The following is a 25815-nucleotide window of genomic DNA, read 5'->3' on the forward strand; positions in this document are numbered from 1 at the left end:
AAAACCTTGGTGTCTGATATCTCTCCACATCTAAGAGGACAGGCACATAACAATGCTTTGCCATGCATCAACAATAGCTTTGTCAAGACAGAAGCGAGGAGTAGCTCTTGACAAAGCAAAATGTGGTGTTCGTGTGGAAAATGAAATGGCTCTAAAAGGAAAATGTGTGTGTTTCCAGAAGAGCACTGGAGCTATAGGCTCCAGCTCTGTTTGTGGCCTTTTTATCCCTTTTATAAAGAGCACTTGCATGGAGTTTTTTCTTATTCATTGCATCATTTCAGTTATTTTATTCTGTTGAATAAGAGTCACGCAGGCCATGGTCGGGGGGAGGGGGCAGGACCATGAAGTGATCCAGCATTTAAGGGACTTCTAGAAACTCAGAAGTAACAAATGTCCAAAGGTTGGAGTCTTTCCAAGCATATTGCAGAGCATGAGGAAGCTGTTAAGCTAATCTGGTAAGAACAAGACCAAGAGAATATGGGGAATTTCTTCAGAGTTTCCTTCTACATAGATCAGACTTTGACTTGTAACCAACCAGCTACTCGGCCTAATAAGGGTCACAGGTCTACTGGCCTGTCTAAGCTATACATCTGATGTTTGGAATATTCTTCCAACATTTCGGTGGTTTGCAATTTGGGAAGAACCTCTAAGGCATTCTTTAACCTTTAACATGTGGTTCTGGTCATATATTTGCTTTTGTTGCTCCTTGCTTAGAACAGAACAGGTGACTACTACTCTTTATTTTATAAAATGTTTATTAGATTAAATCCTGCTTAATTGAATGTGTTTAACTGAATGAGATTTCTGCTCTTGACTTCATTAAAGTCAGGTTCTTATACAGCATCTACATTTGTGATTTTTGTCTTGCACACTCATTTGCTGTCATGGATGTGTGAGAGGATATCTAGGGTTCTGGCTACACAGCAGGTTTCCTATCCAATCTAATAGCAGTGATCCAGTATCTCTTTGACTTCGTTCCTAATATGAAAAATGGGGGTAACTGAAGTGTTATGTGATTAAGTTGGGTAAAGTTTGCAAGGTCCTTAGGGCTAAGTACAGACAGTCAAAAAGCCTGAGGCTGAATTGATTTAAATCTTTGCAGGTTAGTCTAAACTGCATAGATTGAACCAAAAAGCAAGTGAACAGATAGTCACTTTTGAAATGCAACCACATGCCTGCAGTGGCCTAAGCCAGAAGCCAAGAGGAGCTAGAGCATGCTTCACTGCTTGGCTGGAGCAGACAGTTTGGGCCAAAGTTAGCCTGCCCACCCTGCAAGGCAGGTTTTGCAGGGGAGGTCCTGGCATGCAGGGGGATTGAGAGTTAACTTGAATCTGGAGATCTGGGAAAGAAGCTCAATAAACCCATTTAACCTAAATCAGCTAAGTCTGATACTACATCCATCTGTGTTTATCTTAAACCAGTTTCAGCCATTTTGAAAGCAGTTCATGTGTGCTGAACTTCTGTTGTGTTACAGATTTGAACTAGTTCATGGTAAGTCCCTTCCAAGGGACATGGTGCTGTCCCCTACCTTGCGGGTCTTTAACAGAAGGCTGGATAGGCATTTGGCTGGGGTCATGTGACCCCAGCACTCTCTTTCCTGCCTAGGCCAGGGTTCAGACTCAGTGATCTGTTGAGGTCCCTTCCAACCCTAGCATCTATGAATCTATGGTTTCCAAGCACGAATACTGGTTTGTATGTAATTTCTGTCCCTAGCCTGGAAGTCAGGAGCCATGGAAATCAAGGTAGCATTACCATACAATCAATATTTTTTTTCAAGTGCTTTTAGTAATTGTAAGGATTGCTATCACCAAACGAGACTGCCTATTAATATCTTATATCTGGAGTTTCTTTTTTATGTCTTTTTGAATTGAAGCTGAAGATATTACTTAAAGTGAGTAAAAAACAAGAACTGAGAATACAGTGCGTGCTCCCTGATTTTGTTTGCTGCTGGACAAATGGGCTAGTGTCATTTTTTCCAGTCTGCAAGTTTTGCTGTGTCTGGACAGTGATTTCTTCAAATTGGACTTATTTTCCAGTTGTATAAAGCTCTTCATCTACATTGTGGATCCAGTGCATTAAGTTACTTCCTGCCGTGCACAGCTGGAAACCATTTTTGCTGCAACATTTTGTTTTGTTTTGTCCCAGTTTTTCTACCCACTGTGTTCCCACACACTAGCATAGCTTACTACTACAACAGATAAGTATCTTTTCTGTTTCCCAGTGACACTTCTTAGAACATCTTATATTGGCATGTTCCCCTTTGTCTTTTTAAACAAATTCAGTGGCAAACAGATCTGCTTGATTGCACAAATGTTTCAAAGTTGTCTACAGACTAGGAAGAATGGTTTGAAAAGTTAGATGCATTTAGGCATACTGTTATTTGTTTTTTTGAAGAGACAATGTCTGAACAAAACATTGAAAGAAATGTGGTGCCAAATAGTGATTTGCTAAGAGAAAGATTGTCTTATTGGAATTTCCTGTAAAGAAAAAAAAGCACAATTTTAATTCTTTAACAATAGGATTATGAAACATAATGCCACAATAGTACTTTCTCTTTAAAACAATTTTCAATCATTAATGATAAAAATTAAAAGTGTTCATATATATTTTCCTACATTTGTAAGATATACTGCTTATACCTATAGGTTTGCAGAAACCCTTGCAAAATGGAGCTTTTCTGTCTTCAGGATGCCTACCTGATCTATTCCTGAAAAGATAAATAATACAATCAAGTATTTCCTAATGGAATGAACCTCCCTGTGCCACTTGCCAAAATATATGTCTAGAGGGATGTCTTGAGTGCTTATAACCATCTTAGCCTACTAGTTATAAAAAAAGAAAAAAACCCTTATAGTGTCTAAATTGCATATTCTACAGTGGCAAGAAGACAAATTTGAAAGGTCTAGATTCATATCCATTTCCATACAATTAACGTATGTCCTTTGCTTTAGATGTTCCTTCACACATTTTAAAAATAGTCCATATGAATAGGCTGCTCCAGTGACTATTCCCATGATCTCTACTACCTTGTATGTAATATGCAACAATCACCCAACAGCTGAATACACAGTTATTATCTTTGACTTGCCTCCAAAGTTGTTCCAGTCTCTCATAACTTGGGACGTCAACTGGGCCTTGCAGTGTGCTCTTGAAAGTCAAATGGCTATGTCTATTTTGGATGAGGTTGGAAGTGAATTCAACAGCTGAAAGAGGTCTTTATAGAGAATGCCTCACACCAGCTGCAAATACTCTCTTTTCTGAGCAAGGCTCCAGCTCATGTGCCTCCGGCTGTCTCATTGTGGCATAAAACGGAAAAATTCTCTCTCACAGATAAGTAGGTAATAGGGCAGGACCAAATATCACTGACATCCTTTCTATTAATTGTCAATGAGTTGAAATTTGCAAGTCCCAGATGACTGGGAAATACTAAATGCATGAAGAAAAAATATGTGAAATCTAGATCTATATATTCTTTTCTGCAGTGTGGTAGAGAGGAAAAAAGGGAAAATGAGGTTAGCATTTACTACAAAATTCTTTTGGGATAGGGATAGGCATTCAAAAAGCCTGAGCCTGAATTGATTCGATTTTTGGAGGTTAGTCAAACCTGGCTAGACTGAACCAGTTTGCTAGTGTAGAGACATTCCCTCTGGACTGAGAAAATGCAGGCACATACCTGCAGTGACTCAGACTACAAGCCCACCTTTCCCTACTGTAGTGCTGAGCTGGGAAGAGGGTGTGGCCAGGCCCCAGCAGGACCTCTGATTAGGGAGGGGTTCCTCTCCCCACCTTGCTGCTCCTGACCAGCAAGGGAACCATAACACAGTATGTATCAGCCCATCAAGAAAACAAAAACCTCTCACATTAGTTCAAGTTCTTCTTAAACAGCTTTTTCCAAGGAAGGAATGGAGGGACATTACCAGCTGACCTGTTGATTAGCTCGAAAAAGCCATAGGTGGACACAGTCCCATCTGCTTTTGTCCTGTCTGCCATACACAGACACCTCTCATCATTCCATCATGCTGGCTGTGGCCTGTGCTGTGGGAGAGGGGAGTGGGGAATCACTATTTGGGCAGGGAGTGGTGAGTGGGGGGGTGGGGCGGGGGGAAGACAGGCAGACCCTGCAGTGCCTTCAGTCTCTGCTGGAGCTTCAGCTAGTGAGCAGAGGGGTGGAGGCAACCCTACTCTGAAGCAGACAGCCCAGCCTAGGGCTGCAAAGCATCTGAGATGCTGGGGGACTGTGGTTTAATTTAAACCAGGAAGGGCTCTGGGACAGACATTGCATAAGCAGTTTGACCCAAATCAGTTAAGTCTGATACTACATTCAACCACGTTTATCTCAAACCAGTTTCAGCCATTTTCAAACTGAATTATATTTACTGAACATCTGTTCTGTTACAGGTGTAAACCAGTTTTGGATCACTTAAACCAGTTCATATATAATGTCTGTCCCTAGCCTTGGAAAACTTGTTGGGGACCCAAAGCAGCAAGTCAGTGAGCTCAGGGTTTAATGTACGTGGAGCATGGTGACAAGTAATGGTTTGAAGGCTAAATAAAACCACAATAGATAATATTTCCTTGTTTCCAACTCTTTATGCCTGTTTCACAGATTAGCCATATATCTTTGTGCCTCAATTCCCAATGTCACAGGAGGAGTCCACTGCAGACCAGAAATTCTAACCCAAGTCTCCTGAGCCCCAGACCAGTAGCTTAACCATAAACTCTATTTCACTCCTTCCTCCAAATGTAATTGTCATAATTTTGCCAAGCTACTCAGATTCAAATGAATGTAAGGATGGTTTCTGCCAATGGCAGAAGGGAAGAAAAACAGTAAAGTAGAAGAAGGCATGGTTTAAATACCCTGCACTTGCATGTTGAGCGTCCTGGCATGGATGGCCCAGGGATAAGCCAACAGCACTGGGTTCTCATTGTAGGGACTGGTACTGCAATATAAAGTAGGCTTGAGGCCTGTCTTCTTAATTAGGTAGTACTTTGTTTTCATTTTACAAGAATAAATGACTATAACAAGATGCTAGGCAATGAGGAATTGGGTCCATATAGTAGTATCGAATTGGAAACTTACTGGTCTGTAATTGGAAAAGGCCAGAGTCTAAATTCCACTCAGCTCACTGAAACAGAGGCACTTACATACCTTTAAAAATCTGGCCAGAGGGCATGGCTGGCACTTCCCTTCCCTGCAGATTCTCAGGCCTTCCTTTCCTATCTGGAGCTCTTGCTGTCTCTCTCACTTTTCCTTCTGGTTTCTCTCTTGCTTTTCCTTCTGAGAAGTTATTTGAATGAATGCCTAAAATGTGACCTTCCATATCTTTGATTTTTCTTTTCAGCTGCCTTTGTTGTAAAGGTGGGATATAAAACTTTCAGAAAGGTACCAAAGAATGTGCAAACAGTCTGTCATAGCTCGCAACTGTGTTGACATCTCCATTTAAAGCTTAAAAAGTCCTGGCTACCATGCAAACTTTTACATGCTTTCAGCTTCTGAACTGCTAGAATTGTATGCCTGTATCAGAAATGTATTATTCACCCTGGTTGCTGCGGGTCAGTCTAAATGGCAGTCTCTCCTCTTGCAACACACTTATGAACAGGCTGATCCTTAAAATGCAGTCTTTTTTGGACTTTGCTGGGGGTGCTCAACTTCTGGCCTGAAGGCCAGATTTGGCCTGCAGAATCATGAAATCTGACCTCTGGGTTTCACTACAGGTCTGGAAACAGGAAAACTATGCTGGTGCTCCCCTGCCTCCAAATTTCCAAGCCCCATGTGAGAGGGGTTGGGTCCTAGGATTACTCCCAGTCAGACTGGCCCCATGCAGAGGAACTGAGTCCTTTTTTCCACACAGCTGGATTGAACTGGAGCCCAGCCCAATTGCGCCTCAGCTTTGCTTGGCAGTGCCCTAACTGGGCCATTCCCTAATGGCTGTGGCTGCCACCCGGCTGTTTGTGTGTGACTGGACTGGGTCTCCACTGGGTGTGTGGACAGACCTGGCTTTGCTCATCTGGCCCATGGGTGAAAAATGTTGGGCTTTACTTAGGTGTGAAGAGGACCATGGCTTATGAGGCTACTCAGCTGGAATTATTTCTCCAGGGCTTAGTACAGACGGTCAAAAAGCCTGAGGCTGAATTGATTCAGTCATGCAGGTTAGTCTAAACTGTAGAGATTAAATTGAAACAGAAGTAAACTTACATTCCTGAAATGCAGCCACATGCCTGCAGTGGCTCTGGCCAGAAGCTGGGGGGCGTAACAGCATGGCTCTCTGGGATGTCCAATATAGGCTGTGTGTTTGCTTCTTCTTCATGCTGCCCCTCAGATCTCTGGGATTTTTAGTCCAGAAACTCAGCAGCAGGACTCTGCAGAGTTGCTCATCACTTCTTCCAGCTTCTAGGTGCCTCTGGGATTTATAGTGCATAGTTGCAGCCAGCAGTAAATCTGAGCAAGGGAAGCAGGTTTTAATCCCCCTTCATGGCCCCAGATCCCATCTGGGGTTTGCCTGGTGGGGTGGGGGGGGGAGGAAGGGGCAGTCTCCCCCTGTAGACTGGGCTGCATCCCTAGCCAGGTTTCCCCCCTCCCCAACCCATCCCTTTGTCAGCCAGTTCTCACTGCTCCAGCTAGGGGCCAGCCCTGCTCTTTGGACCAGAGAGCACAGCCCAGCCTAGGGCTGCAGAGCATGCTGGGGGACTGTGATTTAACTTGAATCAAGAAGGGATCTGGGACAGAAGTTTCATCAACCAGTTAAGTCTGATACTAAATTAGGTAGTAGGTTTATTTTAAACCAATTCCAGACATTTTAAAACAGGTTTATGTGCACTAAATGTCTGTTCTGTTACAGGTATAAACCAGTTTCTGATCACTTAAACCGGTTTATGTGCAACTTCTGTCCCTAACCCAGCTGGGTAAGAGTACTTGGTGGTTCAGCAGCAGCTCTCTCATCCCATGAAAAGGCACTGGAGCAGGTGTTTCCTCACGTGTCTGATACAAACCTTGATGCCTATTGCAGGGATAAAGAAGTAATGCGCATAAAGCCATCCTTAATCAAAGCTATCCTTAATCTTTTGGGGATCACCCTTTTGGGGATCCTGTTTCATGTTAGCACTGCTTTGCTATTATTTTGCCAAAAGAATATGGCACTATCTTTTGAAGAGACTAATAACATTGGCGGTGATAATACTAAGTCATGGATCCATTTTTAAGTGATCTGGACTTGAGCCGTGGAGGCTTTTCCAACCCATCCTTCACCCAAATACACCAGGGCCAAGAGCTGTCTAACCATATCTGGTTTTAAAAGCAGCTTCAGATTTTGTCCAGACAGTTTATTAAATAAGTTGAAGTACATATATTCTGGGCGCTGGTCATTTGGGTTTGGCAATTGCTTCTATATCCATAATTCAAAGTGGATCCCAAATGGTGCACCTTCAAAGAAATTCATTCATTGCTTCTCAATGTTGCTAAAGCAAACCAGGGTTATTGATGCACAATTTCACAAATGCAACCCAAGCTCTAGGAATGGTGGCCAACATTTTTGTTCCAAAATGGCTTCTTTTCAAGATTCTCTTCTGATGCAAACAGGTTTTTTGCCAGAGGAGAGAAAAAGAAAACATTTAAAAATATTATTCAGAGTGTTCTAAAATGTCAACTGAAACAAAAAACTAAGCAGCACCTTTTGGAAACGAGGGTTGTGTTAAAAGAGCATTTGGAATGTTTGTCCATTAAGTGTGGGAGAAAATCTTAGCTTCAAGGCAAGGCAGCTTTCACTAAGTGACAAACCTAGAGTGCTGGCTGCATTTTAAAATGAGCTTTGTGCACTTGGTGTGGCTTCTGCCCTCTTCCTGTCAGCTTCTTTTTCATGAAACAGCCAGGGATCAAAAGTGACAAGTTTTCTATTTGAATCAGTGGGACCTTGACAATGTCTCTTCAGTGAAACATCTAACAATAGCTGTCTGTGTTTACTCTGATAATATGCAAGACTTTGGGGTCCAATTATGTCCTGAGTTATACTGAAATCAATGGATTAGTATCAATGCAAAATTTGGTCCTTGGTGATCATTATTTAATGTGTGCTCACATTAACATGCATGTGCATATAAATAAAATACAGTGTCAACATGTATAAAAAGTGAGAGACAGGACTTCTGGGATCTTTTTCTTTGCTGTTTTACCTTTTTCAATCCGGTTTTGTGTTTATTTTCCCAAACCGTGGTCTGTAATTTTTTTCCCCCATGATACATTTTCCTCTTTTCACTAGGCTCCCATTCTAGGAAGTTAGTTGTTATGCTGGTCTTCATGCTTAAATGTGATGATTTCTGGCTTTTATGCTATTAGCATTACCTGTCCTCAAGCTGCAGTAACAAGGCTATAAGTCAAACTGGAGACTCTCAACAGAGAATCACAGGTCATTCAGTGCTTAGGTTCTTTGCCACATAACCTTAATGTCGATAGCAATAAATACCAGTAAATGGTTTGATAAAAATACAGCAGATATAACCATACACATTTTAAAATGCAATGAAAGTAGGCTGTAATCTATAAAGGAGCAGAAAACTGCAAATTCAATGAAAATCTCAGCTATTGATTGACTGACTGTACAAATTGGACAAGTTAGTACCTAATTGGGAGCCTTGCTCAAGTAATGTGTTTAACATGGTTTTAAAGTGAACATGAGAGTTGCTAACTTTTAATGTCAGAGGATAACTGTACCATGACCACCAAGCTCAGAAATTAAATGGCACACAGGTTAATTGCAGGGACAGTAAGGAGAACAGAGTTAGCAGATCAAAAGGAATCTGCTGAATGATGCTGTATTAATTCAGCTAGCACAATACACCAAGGAAAAGGTGGAGAGTTATATCACCAAGGGAGCTTCATGAATATGCAACAATTTCAAGTCCAGTCTTGGCAAAAGCCTTGTTTTTTGGTTACATTTATGTTCATTATAGTTAGCTATTAGTTGATTAAACCAGATAAAGCAGGTATGGGGAAGACACATTTCAAATCTCCCCCAACAGTAATTGAGATTGAATATCCTCAGTTCAGACCAGCTACACCTGGTTGTGTTTTGTTTGGTTTTGTTTAACTTGAAGCCAGAGCAAATTATATTTTTGAGGATGTAAAACTGATTTATTTCTGGCGTGAAAGGCTAATGTGTAAGCTCAACCTAACACATCAGTTTTCTCAAGTGAAGCATTTTTTCCACAGCTCACAGGCTTTGGTCAGTGTTGCTGAGATGGGGGAATAAGCCTGATTTAATGATTGTTCCTCCTATGGCTTATAATTCTTATAGCTTGTTGTGTGGTTTATCATATTGCATGCAGTCTGGCAAAGCACTCAAGTAATTGCTTAAAGTTAAACATGGGCTAAAATGCTTTACTGAATGAGGATCGCAGGGTGCAATACATATAGTAGTGCAATCACTCCTAAAAATTGCCCAATTAGAGGCATAATATTGTACACACTTCTTGGATAGAGAATGAGAGAGAGAACAAACCACATGTGACAGACATTATTAGTTTATGGCATGTGCTGCTAAAAGGTGCTCAGATGCTAATGCAATGAACACTATATAAGAACCTCCACTGAACAGCAATATGGTTAAAAATGTAATGTAATATAAACTATGAACATGTGCAAAACAAGCTGGGTAACAGTCTACTGTGGAGATGAAAATGGAGTGTGGGAATAATGGAGAAGAAAAAGAGAAAAATTAAGAGATGATTCATTTGCATATACAATTCAAAGAACGTTCAGACTGTCAGTCACTAGAGAGTTTGAACTGATTATGAAATAACTTCTTGGCTGATTCTTTCTACACACTTTTGCACCTTGTTCTTCAAGTAATACAGCACTGCGGCTCATTAAAATGTATGTTTTAGAAGAGAATAATTAGGAAGACTCATTTAATAATAGCCCTTAATTTGAGGTCTTAAACGTGTTTAAAAATATAAAGGAGTCCAAATGGTGGCATATTCTTTTATAATATATGTAGCTGTTGAATATTAGGTCTTTCACTTTATTGTCTTAAGAATTAATATGTGGCATATAAATTTCTAGTTGTGCTACCGAATTTACTCAGTTCTCTCTCTTCTATTTCTTTTTCCAGGCTTATTTCCAGCAGTGTTGAATTTGGCTACTAGTGCTGTCATCACAACTAATGCTACCTGTGGTGAAAAAGAACCTGAAATGTATTGCAAACTGGTTGAACATGTACCTGGACAACCAGCAAGAAACCCCCAGTGTCGTATTTGTCATCAGGACAGTAAAATTTCTCATCGTATGTGTGCAATCTTGGTTTTGTTCTGTTAAAATACAGTCTTGAAGAAATATTTCTGTGGGAGGGTTCTTTTTAGTTTTTTCTTAGGGACTTTTTACACATTAATTTTAGGTGGCTCTTAACCTTGGGATTATCTACACATTAACACCTGAAACTAGTTTTAAGGACACTTTAGGCAGTTTAAAATTGAGACACTCCAGGGCAGGTTTATGTCTGATCCACATTACACAGCTTGTATTTTATTAATATATGGCTATTCCCGACAGATGAGCTACCCAAGTTACAATCCTCCCGCATCCCAGGATGCAGTGTTCCTCCGCCACCCTCCTGTTCTATGTGGATAATGTTCCACACCCTGAACTCTACTGCCTGGTGGGGCAGTTATGGCACTGAGCCAATTCCCCCTTCTGCCCTTGGGAGCAAGACCTTCCCACCCCCAGGGGTGCAATCCTGTGCAAACAGACTTCAGAGCACACGCCAGCTAGCTAGGTCACAGGGCAGACAGGAACTAGGGGCGGGGGTGAGGGGAAGATGGGACAAAATAGGGGACCGGATTGGGTTCCCGTGAGGAAGATGTTCCTTACCAGGCCAGGGGCAATAGCTCCCCTCAGAATGCCTTCCCTCATTGCTCCCACCTCCCAACCACCATGGGAAGCAAGACCAGCAGTCTCTGCACCCCAGTCTCAAATCCCAATTTACTAAAACATTATACCTTTGAATGTACTTCTTTATTTCTTTTTAAATTATTTTTTTTACTACTTTATTTCATCCTTCAGTGACTGACTTTTTTCACTTCACCACTCTTCCCCCACCCCTATTTTTTCTACCTTCCATTTCATTACCTAATCCCATCCCATTAACTCTTTACCACCCAGCTTCATGTCCCTCCACCCCCCCTCAGCCCCCATGTAGAGCAGGGATAGACGTCTGTCCTGGTTCATAAGCCCTGTAGTGGCAATTCCCAGCTGTAGCTCCTGGTCAGGTCCTTGCTCATCAGTCCTTTAGTGGCAAGTCACAGTTGTGCAAATGGGGGACAGAGAAGGTCTTTAGCCTTAAGGTGGGACTGCTCCAAACTGGAGCTAGCACTAAGGGCCTTGTTACATGGCAATTATGGGCAGCTCCTGGAGCTCTCAACACCTGAACTATCTGCATATTAACACCTAAAGCTGGTTTTAAGCACTCATTATATGCTCAAATTTATGTCATTCCAGTGCAGGGCAAGATTATCTATGATCCATGCTACCCAGCTCATGTTATGTTAAGGTGTAGCCACTCTAGGTGACACCCTAGCATAAACATCCCACCCACCTCCACCCCCTGACAGACCCTGATCCTACCCATTGCCTCTATCCCTGGCCTATCCAGCACCCTGCTCGCTGGCCCACCATCCTCTTCCCCCACTTAGTTGTGACTGCCTGTGCTGCTGCAGTGGCTGGGGAAGTGCACTGCAGTTTCCCTGCCTGCTACCCTGGGACAGACAGTACAGGCAGCCACAAGTAAGTAATGCCCCAGGAGCAATGAGATGCAAGGAGACCACTGAGGGGACCCAGGGGGTAGGGAAGAACAGGAGGAGCCCTGGGAGGGAGGGGGGAAAGTCTGAAATGGGGGAGAGTGGGATTCTTCTCTTTCAGTCCTCCAGGCCTCTGCTCGCCTGAATATGTGACTGCTCCAAACTTGAGCTAGCTCTAACACCCATAAGTATTTGTGTGGCTCACTACGTAAGATGTAATTAGGCCCTAACCCTAATCAGCAGCTGAGCAGCATAAAGTGCAATGTAACAAGGTCCCAAGATCATTCTTGCTCTGGGATTTTATGTCCAAAAGAGTGGCAAGTAAATGGAGAGAATGTAGGTCATTGGCTTGGCTACTTTGAAATATTTGGATTTCCACATAGGCTATTTTACCTTGCTGCTTAGTGGATTTTCAGCAAGTTAAATTAGCCCATGTAGAGCTCTGTGCTGCAGTGGTAAACAGCATGCCTGGCATCTGATTTAGTTCATTGAAAGACTAGCTCAGGTGTCTCCACAGCCATCATTTTGGTTTTAATGGTAACATAATTTAAATAATAGTTTCCACTTCTTCAGCATGTACCCTCCAGGAAGTTTTTTTGATGTTTTTCAAAAGCATTAGAAAAAACTTTAAAAAACTTGAGAGATTGTGTCATCCTTTCTTTCCATATGAAACCACTAATGTACTGGAAATTCAGACAACTTCTTCCATTTGCAAACAATTCACACACACACAAATATCAAAGGTTTCAGATCTTCTCTTTCCCGTGTCCTACACTAGACACCTAGCCACTGCTTCCCCATTTCTGTATGAAAAGCACAACCAGTTTTTATCTTACCCTGTTGTTAACCTGCATCTGCCTGGCTTTTGAATGCCTGGTCTGACATTGCCAACCACTTCACATTTTAAGGTTTTTAAAACATTCATTTGGCACTAGGAAGTGCCTTATTTAAACAGAGATAGCTTGTTAATAAAAGCACCATGTAATGTAACCAGGCTTTAAATGATCCCCTTGGAACATATGAGTCTGGAATGCCTCCCCTTAATTACTGCAGAAGGAAATGAATACAAACTCCGTGGTTAATCACATGTGAGCCCAAATTAAAGAGCACAGTTTGGACCCACTCTTTAAGCTATCCCCCTTGTCATCAATCAGTGAGGTTGGTCCTTGGATTAGATTTGCAGTTCTATCCCTTTTACAAATGTTATATTATTTCTCTTCCTTTTTAAATATGGAATGCATGCCAGCAATTAATCAGTGTTTTTCAATTAATTATGATTAAACTTTCATAATAGGGATTGCAGTTAATTGTTGATTCACCTTGCAACCTTTCTTTTCATGACTAACCTTAATACACATTTGACCTGAGGAGACTGATATCAAAATTTCCAATTAGACAACTTCTATCAGAATCACCTAGGAAACTTGAGTTTGATTTACACATCATTTTTGCTAGCGCACTTTTAAAGCCATGAGCTGTAAAGATGATCAGAGCTGTTAGGTCTGACAATGTCTAGAGCACAAGGTTTTCTCTGTGTTTTGTTTAAAATTATAGAGCTAATGCTAATAATATCACCATTTCCACCACTAGTAATGTAATATACAAATGTTGATGCCCACTAATGCCACTGAATCATTTGATATTTAAATAAATTTCTGGCATTTTCAGTTTTAAGACTGACGCTTTCCTTCACTCCCACAAAGCACTTTAATTGTATCTTTAAATATGTTCAGACATTCTGGCTTTCATTAATGAGGCAGAATTCCTGTCCTCCACAGACTGCCAACATGATAAAAAAAAAAAAACCCACTACAGAAAGAAAGACTATCAATCTGGGTAGTTGATTGAAAAAATGGATAAAAGGCCAACATATTCTTCAATTTATGATTAATCCCAGCCTCCTCTTCCCCAACATCTAAGATTAATTAATAACTCTGGGGGGGGTGGTGAGAGAGAGAGAGATTAAAATGCATTTTTAGGAAGTCTGTCTCAGTAAACAGGTAGTATTTTTTGGATGTATAATACCTTCAGAAGAATACATTCTTTCTATATTAGAAATAGAAGTTGGATACAGATGATGTTTGAATGAACTTCTGCTTATTTTTCCCCTACAGATGTTGTCTTGCTCAGTTAAAGTCATAATTTCTATTGATGTGGAATCAGATCTTTAATATTCTTTAAAACTGTAGCTCTATAACTCTCCAAAATAGGATCGCAAAGATTTGGCAAGAAAAATATTCTTTGCTGTTACTAGGTGATGATTACTACAATGCAAACTATGCATACAAGCCAAGACAAGACCTCTTAAATATTATAACCTAGGATGATTAGGATAATTCATAGGGTCTTAACAAACAGTTAGTATTAGAATGAATTTCACCCAGTGGGCATATTCAACCATATACATGAATGCTGTGTTAACTAAATGCTACAACTAAGCCACTCAATTGGTTACCATTATAAAAATGTTTAAAATGTATTTCTACCAATCCAATAGAACGGCATCCAGTATCTAATGCAATTGATGGCAAGAACACTTGGTGGCAGAGCCCTAGTATCCAGAATGGGATAGAATATCATTATGTGACCATTACATTGGATCTCAAACAGGTATAATTTTTCTTTTTTCTGCAAAATCTATTTTTCTTATATTTGCTCACCTCTCTTGTTCTTTCTTTCTTGTCTTCTTGGTGGTGTTTTTGGCTCATAAGTATTTTCTCAGATTTATCATAACATACTGAGATATTTGTATGGACAATGCATATTGTGACCTATTCATTTTAATATAATGTATAAGTCTGGTTTTTAAATGACATATTTAGGTATTTATTTTAAGGCATATAATTAATATTTCTAAATATGAAATATTTGGTGTTTGTCACAGCTCCTAGTTTAGTTCCATAGAGTTAAATCCAGTTAAAAGTGGTCTTAAGGGGTGAAAGTTAATAGGAATCAAAGCATGGGTTTAAAATACTACACTTTAATGGCTACAATAATATAGAAGTAAAATATCTTAATCTCTGCTAAAGATAGTTGTACTTGCAGGGTTGGGGGTGGTTTTTTTGGCTAACAGGGCCCTTAAACAAGTTGTCTCTCATTACTGAAAACTCTGCAAGCTGTGTCAGTTGGTTTTTAAACTAAACTTGGGCAACTTGAAGAGCTAACAAGGCCTGTTGCATTTGCATAGGCTTGGCAAAACTAGTCTCAAGTTTCTTGTTGCATCTTGTGCCATTAATTTCTGTCTTTCTTCAGTTGACAGCTACTGTTTTCTAGAATACAGTTATTTGATGCTCATAAATAGGCTGGTTTATGCCAGGTCTGCAAGCAAAAGGATTTTGGGGGCTGGAAGAAGAATGGTTTTATTTAAATTGTGCCAACGCAAACACAGAATAACTGTTAGGTACCACATAAGTTTATCATTTTATTCAAGTTTATAGATCACAGGAAAGTAGAGCTGGAAGAGACCTTATAAGGTCCTGTGGTTCAGCTTCCTGCTCAAGGGAGGATCATCCCTCACTAAACCATTCCAGAGAAGTGTCCGTCTAACGAGCTCTTGAAATGTTCTGAGAATGGGGATTCCACAGTTTCTTTTGGGTTGCCTGTTCCAGTGTCTGATCACCCTCAGAGTCAGAGAGTTCCTCCTAAACTCCAGCCTAAAATTTCCCCTGCTACAGCTTCAGTCAGTTGCTCCTAGCAATGCCCCTACAGCCACAGAAAAAAGCCCATTTCCACTCTCTCCATGATCACCCTTAAGATTTTTGGGGCATTTATACACATACTTTTTTCCCAGCACTACGCCGGAGAGCTGCCGCGCTGGAGCAGACTGGATTAATCAGGTCTGCTTCACATGCGAGCTGAAGCGAACTGCATTATGCCACGTGCAGCTGTGTAAGCGGTGAAATGTGTGTCAGCTTGCAGAAAATGGTAGTGGTGTGGTCCAATGTGTTTTAGTTCAAAAAGCACCCTGCCGCCATTTCCTCAGTACTGATGCACATTTCACCGCTTATACAACTGTACGCATGCATGTGTAAAAATGCCCTTAAAGACTGCTATCAAATCTCCCCTTAGTTTTCTCCATGCTAAATAACCTTAGTTCTTTCAGCTTTTCCTCATAAGTTTTTATCATTTTCTACTGTGTACCTTAGAAATGAGTCATAGACTAGTGGGTTATCTAATCTTTTTTCCTTTTTGTCATGCCCATATAAGATTGCCACCAAGGCCCCTCAAGCTCCTACCTTGCCTAAGCTTGCCCCACATATCGAAGCAATGTACAGGATGAACTAAGATAAGGAAGAGCGTGGGGCAACACCATTCATTTTCCAGTTTGGAAGGGCAATATTTCTTTTCCTTCATTTGAGCAAATAGAGGACTTGTGAAGAGAATACTTTCTCAGGACTTGTTGTGCTGAAAATCCATTGTCCTGTTTTAAACTATTTTAAGTACTGGGTGGGATTCCTTATTTTATGACTTTCACCTGGAACTTGAATGCCTGCATTTTCCTTTGTTACCTCTCCACAAGGAAGATTATAACTGATTATTCCAGAAACAGTCAAAACTCCTCCAAACAAAACAAAACAAAAAAAACCCCTTCATAAATTAAAGCTGGGTAAAATAAACCTCGGAAAATATATATATATTCAGATCTAAGAGTTCCTAGCCCTATTGAATATAATCCAAACCTTGAAGTTCATCACATCTGTCAGATAAACAATTCTCAGGGTTCTAAATTTCTTTAGGGGTTTTGTCCTCCTAGAGACAAACAAACCTCTATCCAAATGCTTTGGTGGTAAAAATATTTGTGCTTTACATTAATGTTCACACTGGTGGTATTGCAATGGTTGGAAAATTTGAGAAAAATATTTACAGACCTGGCTCCTTACTCCTATTTGAAACAGAGCGTATCTAGAGAGTTTGTCTGTGAGCCCCTTCCATTACTGGCATCGTAATCCTGGAGTCATCCTTAACTTCAGCGTATTTTGAAAGTGCTCTTGTCCTTCAGTTATTTTATTTAAAATATTCTTTTGACAAGCCTTCCTCCTCCATAATATTTTTTTTTCTCCTTTATGGCTGTGATCAATTAATATAAATAGCTCTTGTGTGCATCTACATATGCCCCCAACTGTGCAGTTGTTACTCAGCAGTTATTTAGTACTTGCTTTAGCTAAAGCAAGGAGTAAATGACTATGCAGTAACCACCATTACTGCGCAGTCCTGGTGGCGCACAGGTCATTTCTGACACTACTGTGCAGTAGCTTGTTGCTACTGCATAGTAGCATCAGTGTCATGGTTCACGTTTGCCGACACTCCAACGACATAGCGTTTCATGTAGATGCACCCCTTGTGTATTAAATTTGCATCCTAGTCCTTCATTCTCTCCAAGGTATTCTGTGCCTAATTGTTGGATTTTATGTCAGTTTCATTCAACCAGTTTCAATTTAAATCTCTTTTCCAATAATTCCATTATCTACATTCCAATTAGATAAATTATTTTCTCTTTTAATGTCAGTAGCCATTTTTTTGCAAAGAGAAAAACTATTCCTTAAGTGTTTTTTTTTTGTGGATGTATACAGCATTATAGTGATCATGTATGGATTATATAGTTCAAGTGCTTTTGTTGCTAAAGTTACATATACATACATATACATTAGGTGGTTCAAATTTGTTTCAAGGTTTTCTTTAGGTACAGCAAAACATTTCAACTGGCATACTGAGGGGACTCCTGCTTTGTTACACTTAAATTAAAATGTGCCATAGCTTTAGGGGGCTAAGCTGTGAGTGTGATTTTTTTTTTTTGCATAGAAGTACACCTTTTCACACCCCAAAAAACCAGCTGATGGAAATTTGGGTATGCATTCTACACAAAGAAATATAGTACCCACAAATTCTGGTGCATGAGAGCCAGGAGAAAGAGAAGTAATGCTGCATGTGCTGCACAGGGACCTCTCTACTTTCCGGTTCTTTTCCCCAGCAGAAGCTTATGCTGCTGTAGCTGGCAAATGCTACTGGCTGCCCACCTAACTCAGCCAGAGGAGGAAAAGGGGTTGGACATTTTCACGTCAGTCAAGAGCACCTGTGATATTCTGTAGCTAGGAGGTTAACAGAGCAGCTAAAATATTTTGCTGCCTCCCAGCTGCAGTTGCCTGTGTTTCCCTTGGGAAAATACTATACTTACCAGTATATTTTCAAGGAAAGATCTTTTTTGAAAGTCAGAATAGAGAAAACACCAACCCCTCCCCACAACAAAAACAAAAACTAGGCACCTATCTTATTTGGGGGCATATTGTATGCATGATGGTGTCTTCTTTTCTCGTGCTGATACATAATCAAGAATTAGTCCAGAAAAAGCGCTATGATTCTTATACAGTATATTTAAACCAGTATCAGATAGATATTTTATCTCTCTATGCTGCTTCAGCTAACCTGGCTGGAGCATAGGAGGAACATAATCTATCCTTTCATTCCCTATCCAATCCCATAGAGCCAGTGTTGCCCCCAGCAAAATGAGCAGCCCCTGCAGTTGAGGAAGGACTTTATACACATTTCCAACCTTGCACAGCATAGGGGATACATTGTTCAGCAGCACAGTACCATATACAGTAACATGCTTGGCTTTAAAATATCTATTATACTTCCGTAATAGAAACATTTGTGCATGCATACTGAGCTGTAGGTTTTATTAGAGTATTCAGTAAAACTTTAAATGTTTGCTCAAGTTAGGATACCAGATAAGCATCTCCATCAACAGGTGAAGGTCAAAAGACACCTTTGAGGCATCATTTAAAAGATTTTTGTTGGCAAACATGAGATTTTAATAATTGTGTTGTTTTTACTGATGGATACTTATGCTAAGTGTTAAAAATGCTTAACTTCTTTTGTTAAACAGATTTGTTATTTGTATTTCTACAAGTAATGGATTATAAATTGCAGAAATGCATTAGTGTGTGTTATTAGTGATAATTATGACTGCATATGGAGTGCTTTTAGCAAATACTAATTTTATGGAAAACAAACAGGAAAATAATTGCTATTTTCTTCATTAAAGAAATCAAGACCTTTTGGGGCAGTCAAATTATTTTTCCGTTTTGATTGTACTGCATAATAAAGTAATGACGTGCCATAGTTAGTCATAACTAATAAGCTATTTGCAGAAGAGATGCATCTTTAGTTTTAGAAGCAGCAGAAAATTATCATTTACACTTAGAAAGACATCAATTTGAGACTCTGGGTAAGATTTTCCAGAATAACGTCTTGCGGTTAAAACACACCCCAGGAATTAGGACTTCAGAGTTCTTCTTTCAGATGTACTGATTTCCTGGGGGAACTTGTAGTCTGATAACTTCAATCTAAAAGTTTATCCATTGCTGAAATGATTACAACATCATCATTTATTTACTTCACAATAAAGTTTTGAGGTAGTATTCATATTTAGAGAGTATTTAGAAAATGTTCAAAAATATAAATAACAGATAAATACAACTAATTATCATCAGTATATTAAATTGCTTTTCCTATAATTAGTTTAAAATTTATTTAGCTTCAATCGCAGATCAAAATACTAATGCCATTAAATTTCATTGGTGTAACTCCATTCTTTGTGGACTATTCAGTTGACAGGTTTAATAAATTAAGGTCACCTAGAGTTCAGTAGTAGTAACAGTGCTCTACCTTGTGAAACTGAATTGGATGTCAGACACAGTCATCCTTTGATTTGTTTTGAGCATTATACTCTGCAAAAATTCACCATTTGGAACAGGTATTGATAATTCTCCTGTGTCTGTTGTTATTAGTTGTCACTAGGGATTTGGCTTTAATAATAAGGCATAGCTTGTGCACCCAAGCTATACAGGCGATTCAGGTGCAGTGAGACAAGACATTTCCTTGAGGGACAGATACATCCTGAGGAAAGTTAGTTAAAAGAATAGAGAAAAGGGAACATATTTGGACCTTAATAGAGATCTGCTGCCATTGTAAATTCTCATAGGGTTTCACTCCAGGGCAGGGGTGGCCAGCCTATGGCAGCCTCCATGTGTGGCACACAGCATATCAGGGAGGGGACAGGCAGGACATCAACAGATAGGGCAGGAAGCAGAAAGCAGAGTAGGAGATGAGGCAAGGGGCACAGGGTAGAAAGCAGAGCAGGAGATCAGCAGGGAGCAAAAAGCAGAGTGGCAGATTGGGCAGACGAAGGAGATTGGAGTGGCACCCAGGAAGGCTACAGGACTAATTTGTGACATGCCGGCTAGAAAGTTTGCCTCCTTCCCCACCTCCTCTTGCTATATGGCAACTGTCCTGAAAAATTAACAAGGAGAAATGTGGAAGCTGTTACGTTCAGAGAGAGTCTTGGTACTTGGAAGGGCTGACGACCATATCTCCCAAGTCTGGTCACAGAAAGAAAAAAGAGTCACTTGAACTTCTAAAATTTGAAAAAATAGATACAATTTTGGATTTAACAATGAGCAAGGGTAATGAATTACATTCCTTGATCACCTTCTGTGTCCTCCACCTGAAAAATCCTGCTCTGCAATTCCAGATGGAGATCATCATAGTAACACTTATCTTTGTAGAGCTCAGAATTGTATTTGAGGTTTAGTGATTTTTAGCGTGTAAGCTTTCAGAGGAAGGGACTTTGCTATTTGAATGGTGCATCTAATACTTTGAACAGTGGCATGTATGTACATTTACAGAGAAGAACGGAGTAGACAAGAGTGAGAGTGGGACGTGTTTTTTCATTTGATGCAGTTTGCCCATTCCCAGTCATGAAATGCACACAGCAGTTGCATGGATGTGTATGGTGAATTCATTATTTTATTATGTCATGCTCACCAAATATAATTTGCAGTGAGTATTTTGATCTGCATTCCTATTGGTTCTTTATAAAAAAAAAAGAAAAGAAAAAGAAAAGAACAGTTGTTTTGCTCATGAGCAAAACAGCAAAAAGGATGTTCAGCTCTTCCTTATATTAACAAAGACAGCACTTAGAAGAGAATTGTTTTTGTTTGGCTCCTCTGCGATTTATGTATAAGATGCCATGTACTGAGGACAAGCTGGAACTAGGCAACTGTGACAAAGTTAACCGAGAAATTTGGGTAGCAACATGAAAAGAACACAATAAAACTCATATTAGTAGCCTAAAAACTGAGTGCAGCAGTCTGTGGAAAAAGTTGCTCAGAGGAGCTTTTTCCTTTCTCAGTGAAGGGAAAGGAAGTCAGGATAAAAATCAAAGCTTTTTTTTTTTATTATTATTTTTGCAAAACCACAATGAAGTAAAAATATGTTTGCTATTGAGAGATGCATGGAAATAAATATTAAAAAAAAACAAACAAAAAAAACCCCTCATCCTTTTTTGGTTACTGCTCTTATGCCAAGGATAGTTCTGACCAGTAGAAATAGGATATGATACACTCCTGAAAGTAATTTTTCACAGCTGTGTTATGGATTCCACATGCAAGTAGTAAGACGTTTCATCGTTTTGGTTCCGTGCTTTGTCTTCACTCTGCATTTTTTTTTAAAGCTTGGGCATCTAGGTTTGTGTTCTGTAGACTTGTTTATGAGTCTCCAGCTGAACACTTTAAAAAAATATATCTGAGAGGAGGGCTGTTCACAACATTTGGGGCCAAAATTATGACTATGAATACATGTAAAAAAATCTGTTCAGCTAAGTTAAGTTTTAATGCTAATACACAGAATGTATTTAAAAGGTTTTCCCTGATGACCTAATACTGTATTGCTGGTCCATGCTTTTCGCAGATGGGTAGGACACTAACAGGTTGTCCTCCCCAGTGGCATTTTTTTCTTATTTGCTATCTGCAGCCTATAAGGGGTGCCCTTGAAGTCCCTTAATGTTTCCCTTCTATCTTTCATTTCATATCCCACTTTCATTCATCTGCCATGCCTTGATGTAAATATTATTTAGATGTTCTTACAAGCAGGAGACTGCCTGTTCCAACACAGATCAAAGGGTGCAAGAGGATCACGAAAGCCCCCATGGCTCACCAAAAGCATACGGGAATATCTCCTAGCTAAAAAGGAGGCATACACCCAATGGAAGGGAGGGGCCATCACCAGGGAGGACTATACCTTGGTTGCTCAGGGCTGTAAGGGGGCGGTCAGGAAGGTCAAGGCGGAGATGGAATTGGAACTAGCTACCCAGATCAAGGACAACAAAAAGTCCTTTTTTAAATCCATAGAGGGTAAAAAGGAAGTACTGGGTAAAGTGGGGCCTCTGCAAGACACTTTAGGAAATCTGGTCATTGCACCAGATGACAAAGCTAACCTATTTAACAATTTCTTTGCCTCCATTTTTTCTGAGCAGAGACCAGGTCACCCCCTGCAGCAGGACCCCTGTGGGCCCCAGGGGAAGCGCACCCAGGCTTAGGGTGAGTGAAGACATAGTCAGGGAACTTCTGGAGGGACTGGATGCATTTAAATCAGCTGGTCCTGACGATCTCCACACCAGAGTGCTGAGGGAATTAGCTGAGGTCATTGCAGACCCCTGGCATGGCTGTATGAGCACTCACGGTGCTCTGGTATAGTGCCAGAGGACTGGAAAAGGGCCAATGTGGTTCCCATTTTCAAAAAAGGGAGGGAGGAGGACCCAGGAAACTATAGGCCAGTTAGTCTTACCTTGATCCTGGGTAAGCTTTTTGAGAAAATTATCCTGGTGCATGTGTGCAAGGGGCCAGCAGGGGAGATTATGCTTAGGGGCAGCCAACATGGGTTCATTAGAGGCAGGTCCTGTCAGACCAACCTGATGGCCTTCTATGACCAGGTCACAAAATCCTTGAGCCTGCACTGTTCAACATCTTCATCAGAGACTTGGACAAGGGGGTAAAAAGCACCCTGTTCAAATTTGCAGACGACACTAAGATGTGGGAGGAAGTGGGCATGCCTGAAGGGAGGAATAGGCTGCAATTGGACCTAGACAAGTTACAGGGGTGCGTGGATGAGAACAGGATGGGTTTCAACACTGACAAGTGCAAGATGCTGCACCTTGGGGGGGGAGGGAGAACCAGCAGCATACCTACAGGCTAGGGAACTCCCTTCTCATCAGTGCAGAGGCAGAAAAGGATCTTGGAGTCATTATTGATGCCAAAATGAACATGGGCCAACAGTGTGGGGACACGGTCAGGAAGGCCAACCACACCTTGTTATGCATCTACAGATGCATCTCAAGCTGGTCCAAGGAGGTGATCCTCCCCTTCTATGCGACACTGGTCAGGCCGCAACTGGAGTACTGTGTCCAGTTCTGGGCGCCACGCTTCAGGAGGGATGTGGACAACATGCGAGTGGCCCTCGTCTGGACCCTCTCCATGATCAGGGGGCAGCAGGGCAGGCCCTACAATGAGAGGCTAAGGGACCTGAACCTGTTCAGCCTCCACAAGAGAAGGCTGAAGGGATCTAGTGGCCATTTATAAACTAGTCAAGGGGGACCAGCAGGCACTGGGGGAGTCCCTGTTCCCCCAAGTGCTACCAGGAGTGACTAGGAATAATGGTCACAAGCTGGCAGACGGTAGATTCAGGCTAGATATCAGGAAGTGCTACTTCACGGTCAGGGCGGCTAGGATCTGGAACCAACTTCCAAGAGAAGTGGTGCTGGCTTCTACCCTGGGGGCCTTAAGAGGAGGCTAAACAAACACCTTGCTGGGGTCATTTGACCCCAGAACTCTTTCCTGCCATGGCAGGGGGTCAGACTTGGTAGGGTCAGAAGGGACCTGAGCAGATCATTAACTATGAAACTATGAAGCTTCTATGTTGGGGCTCTCAGCCACCATGGGTCTTGCCTCGCTGTCTTTCTCTAGGTAGGCCTACCAGTCTAAACCCACCAGATAAGGTTTGACTCTGAGGCTCTAGTTCCCTAATCCTGTTGGGACTCATGGCCCTTCTTTTGCTTCCAGTATGGAGCCCAGGCTCTCTGGCCTGGAGGCTTGTCCCCTGGATGCAGAGCTAGCAGGCCCCAAGTTCACAGCTGGGCAGTGTCCCTGAGCTCCTACTACCCAAGGTTACCCTTTCTTTTAGTTCAGGCTATTAGCCAAGGTTCCCCTACTGGGGCCCAGCTTAGAAGTCTTACACCCAGCTCTGAGATGGTGGCCCTATACAGCTGCACTCACTAGCGCAGCCCCTTAGCCTTTTATGACTGCACCCAAGGTGCTAATGAGGCCTCCTCCTCCTCCCCTCAAGCCTTGTCCACAAGCCTCCAGTTATCCAGCCAAAAAAACATAAACAGTAAGCCCATGGGCTTTAACCACAAAAAAAGTAAAAATAAAATTGAAAAAGGCCACATACCAGCTTACATTTTTCCATGGCTCTGTGCTTCTGCTTCCCACCATCTGTTACCCTCCTCTTTGTGGGGCTACCACTGCCTCTCTGAGACTCCTCTAGAGTTCCCCTCTCACAGCAACCAGACAGACTGCCAAACCTCTCTATGGAGCTCTTAAACACAACCTCCTCCCTCTTCAACTATTCCCTCTCAATGCCACTAAGTCCAGGGGTTTTTATAGTTCTGGCCCACCCCCTTCTGGTCACCTGACTACCCAGCCAGGCTCAGCTTTTAATCCCTGCCCTGCCAGCATGCTGTGCCCAGAATGTTCTAATCTTAAAGCCTATTTTCTGGTAATAGGGTTTCCTGTTATAGACACCTATACAGGAGTTAATGTACCTGGTGGCTCTTGTAAAAGATATTGCCTTCAGCTATTAGTACTCAAGTTCTCTGACACATGCTACAGAACAAGGCCTGGAGTGAAGAATAACTTTTGTAGTTTGCAGCCAGCAGAGATTGAGAAAGGTCACATTCTTGTTAAAGATATAGTTCAGACATGGACAGCTGTGTTTTCAAATCAGATGGTGCCTGAAGTTTAGATATGTAAATAAAAATAGGTTTTTAAAGTTGCTGCAGCTTCTATTAATATTAGTGGCTAGTTAAATTCAGAGGTAAATTTTTCAAACAGGGATGTTATACTCAGGGACAGGATGGGGTGGAGGGGTGCAGTGGTGCACTTTTATTCATAGTCTACTCAAAGTTTAAACTAACTGCCTGGTAGTAGCAGCAGCATTTCAAGTCAGGTAGTGCTGAGGAAATCACTTGACTTCATGGCTCATTATAATCTACCTGATTCCTTCTGAACTCTTTATTCCACAGGTGTTAATGACCCTGCCCTTTTTAATGGTCTTGAAGTCCTACCAGTCAAACTATACTTTATTTTTCAATTCTGTGGTTGTTACCTGCTCCTGGTAATGAAGTTCCTATTTCACAGCCCTGCAGATTGTTTTTAACTCATTTCAATAAAGTTTATATTCATGTTGGCTTCAATCTTACACTGAATAATATAGCCCCAGTCCCTATATTAATTAACTGAAGCAGTATATATGTTGCTTCATATGTGATGATGCATCTCACCATCTGCACCTCCCATTTCAAAATTCTAGATCCACCTATACTTATACTGAAGCGTCTATATCCATATTAAATTATCTTAGTAGCATTAATCTGATTTTTCAAAACTGCCAAGTACTTTCCAATCCTTTTGTTGCCTCATAGGAATTTAGGACACTCAGAATAAAAACTAATAGGTAGCTTAGTTTTCTAAGGACAGTATTTGTCCAAGAACAAAAGGATGGGAGCTGAACATGACTCAGTTGGATCAGATGTATAGTTAGAAGCACAAAGCTGTTTTTCTTGAAGAGCTTTTGCTGAAATTAGTAAAAATGAGGTAAGACGTTTTGCTTTACCATCTTGATTCAAAGCTATATTCTGTAGGAACTGTAAACTGCAAATTAAGTGAGAAGAGACTAGAATTTTTTTTTACACATGCACCTATGTTAGTGGTTTACCTCTTAAAAGAAAAATAACCCACTTCTTGAATTCTGAATCTTCCTGTCTGCTTAGAAGTTGTGGCACTATTGCTGATTCTGAAAACTTAGCCCTGATGCCTTAGTTTAGAGATTCTCTAATTTAATAGAATCCCTTATGTAATTTTTCTCTCCTTGACAAAACCATGCAGTTGGGATTGATTAAGCCAATACTTTATGGAATAA

The 25815-nt window shown here is 40.9% G+C and overlaps 1 protein-coding gene across 1 annotated transcript in view; it reads left to right on the forward strand.

Annotated features, from left to right (window-relative positions):
- The first annotated feature begins 8436 nt into the window (after positions 1-8436).
- Positions 8437-25815, forward strand: part of LAMA2 (laminin subunit alpha 2) — a 437413-nt gene continuing 420034 nt past the window's right edge. The window contains exons 1-3 of the mRNA XM_090032537.1: positions 8437-8518; positions 10104-10274; positions 14282-14394. Of these exons, the coding sequence (XP_089888663.1) occupies positions 8437-8518; positions 10104-10274; positions 14282-14394 (366 nt within the window). The remainder of the gene's footprint in view (positions 8519-10103; positions 10275-14281; positions 14395-25815) is intronic.

The sequence above is a fragment of the Crocodylus siamensis genome, chromosome 1 (genome assembly GCF_052110815.1).
Source record: "Crocodylus siamensis isolate JL-2025a chromosome 1, ASM5211081v1, whole genome shotgun sequence".
NCBI classification, from domain to species: domain Eukaryota; kingdom Metazoa; phylum Chordata; order Crocodylia; family Crocodylidae; genus Crocodylus; species Crocodylus siamensis.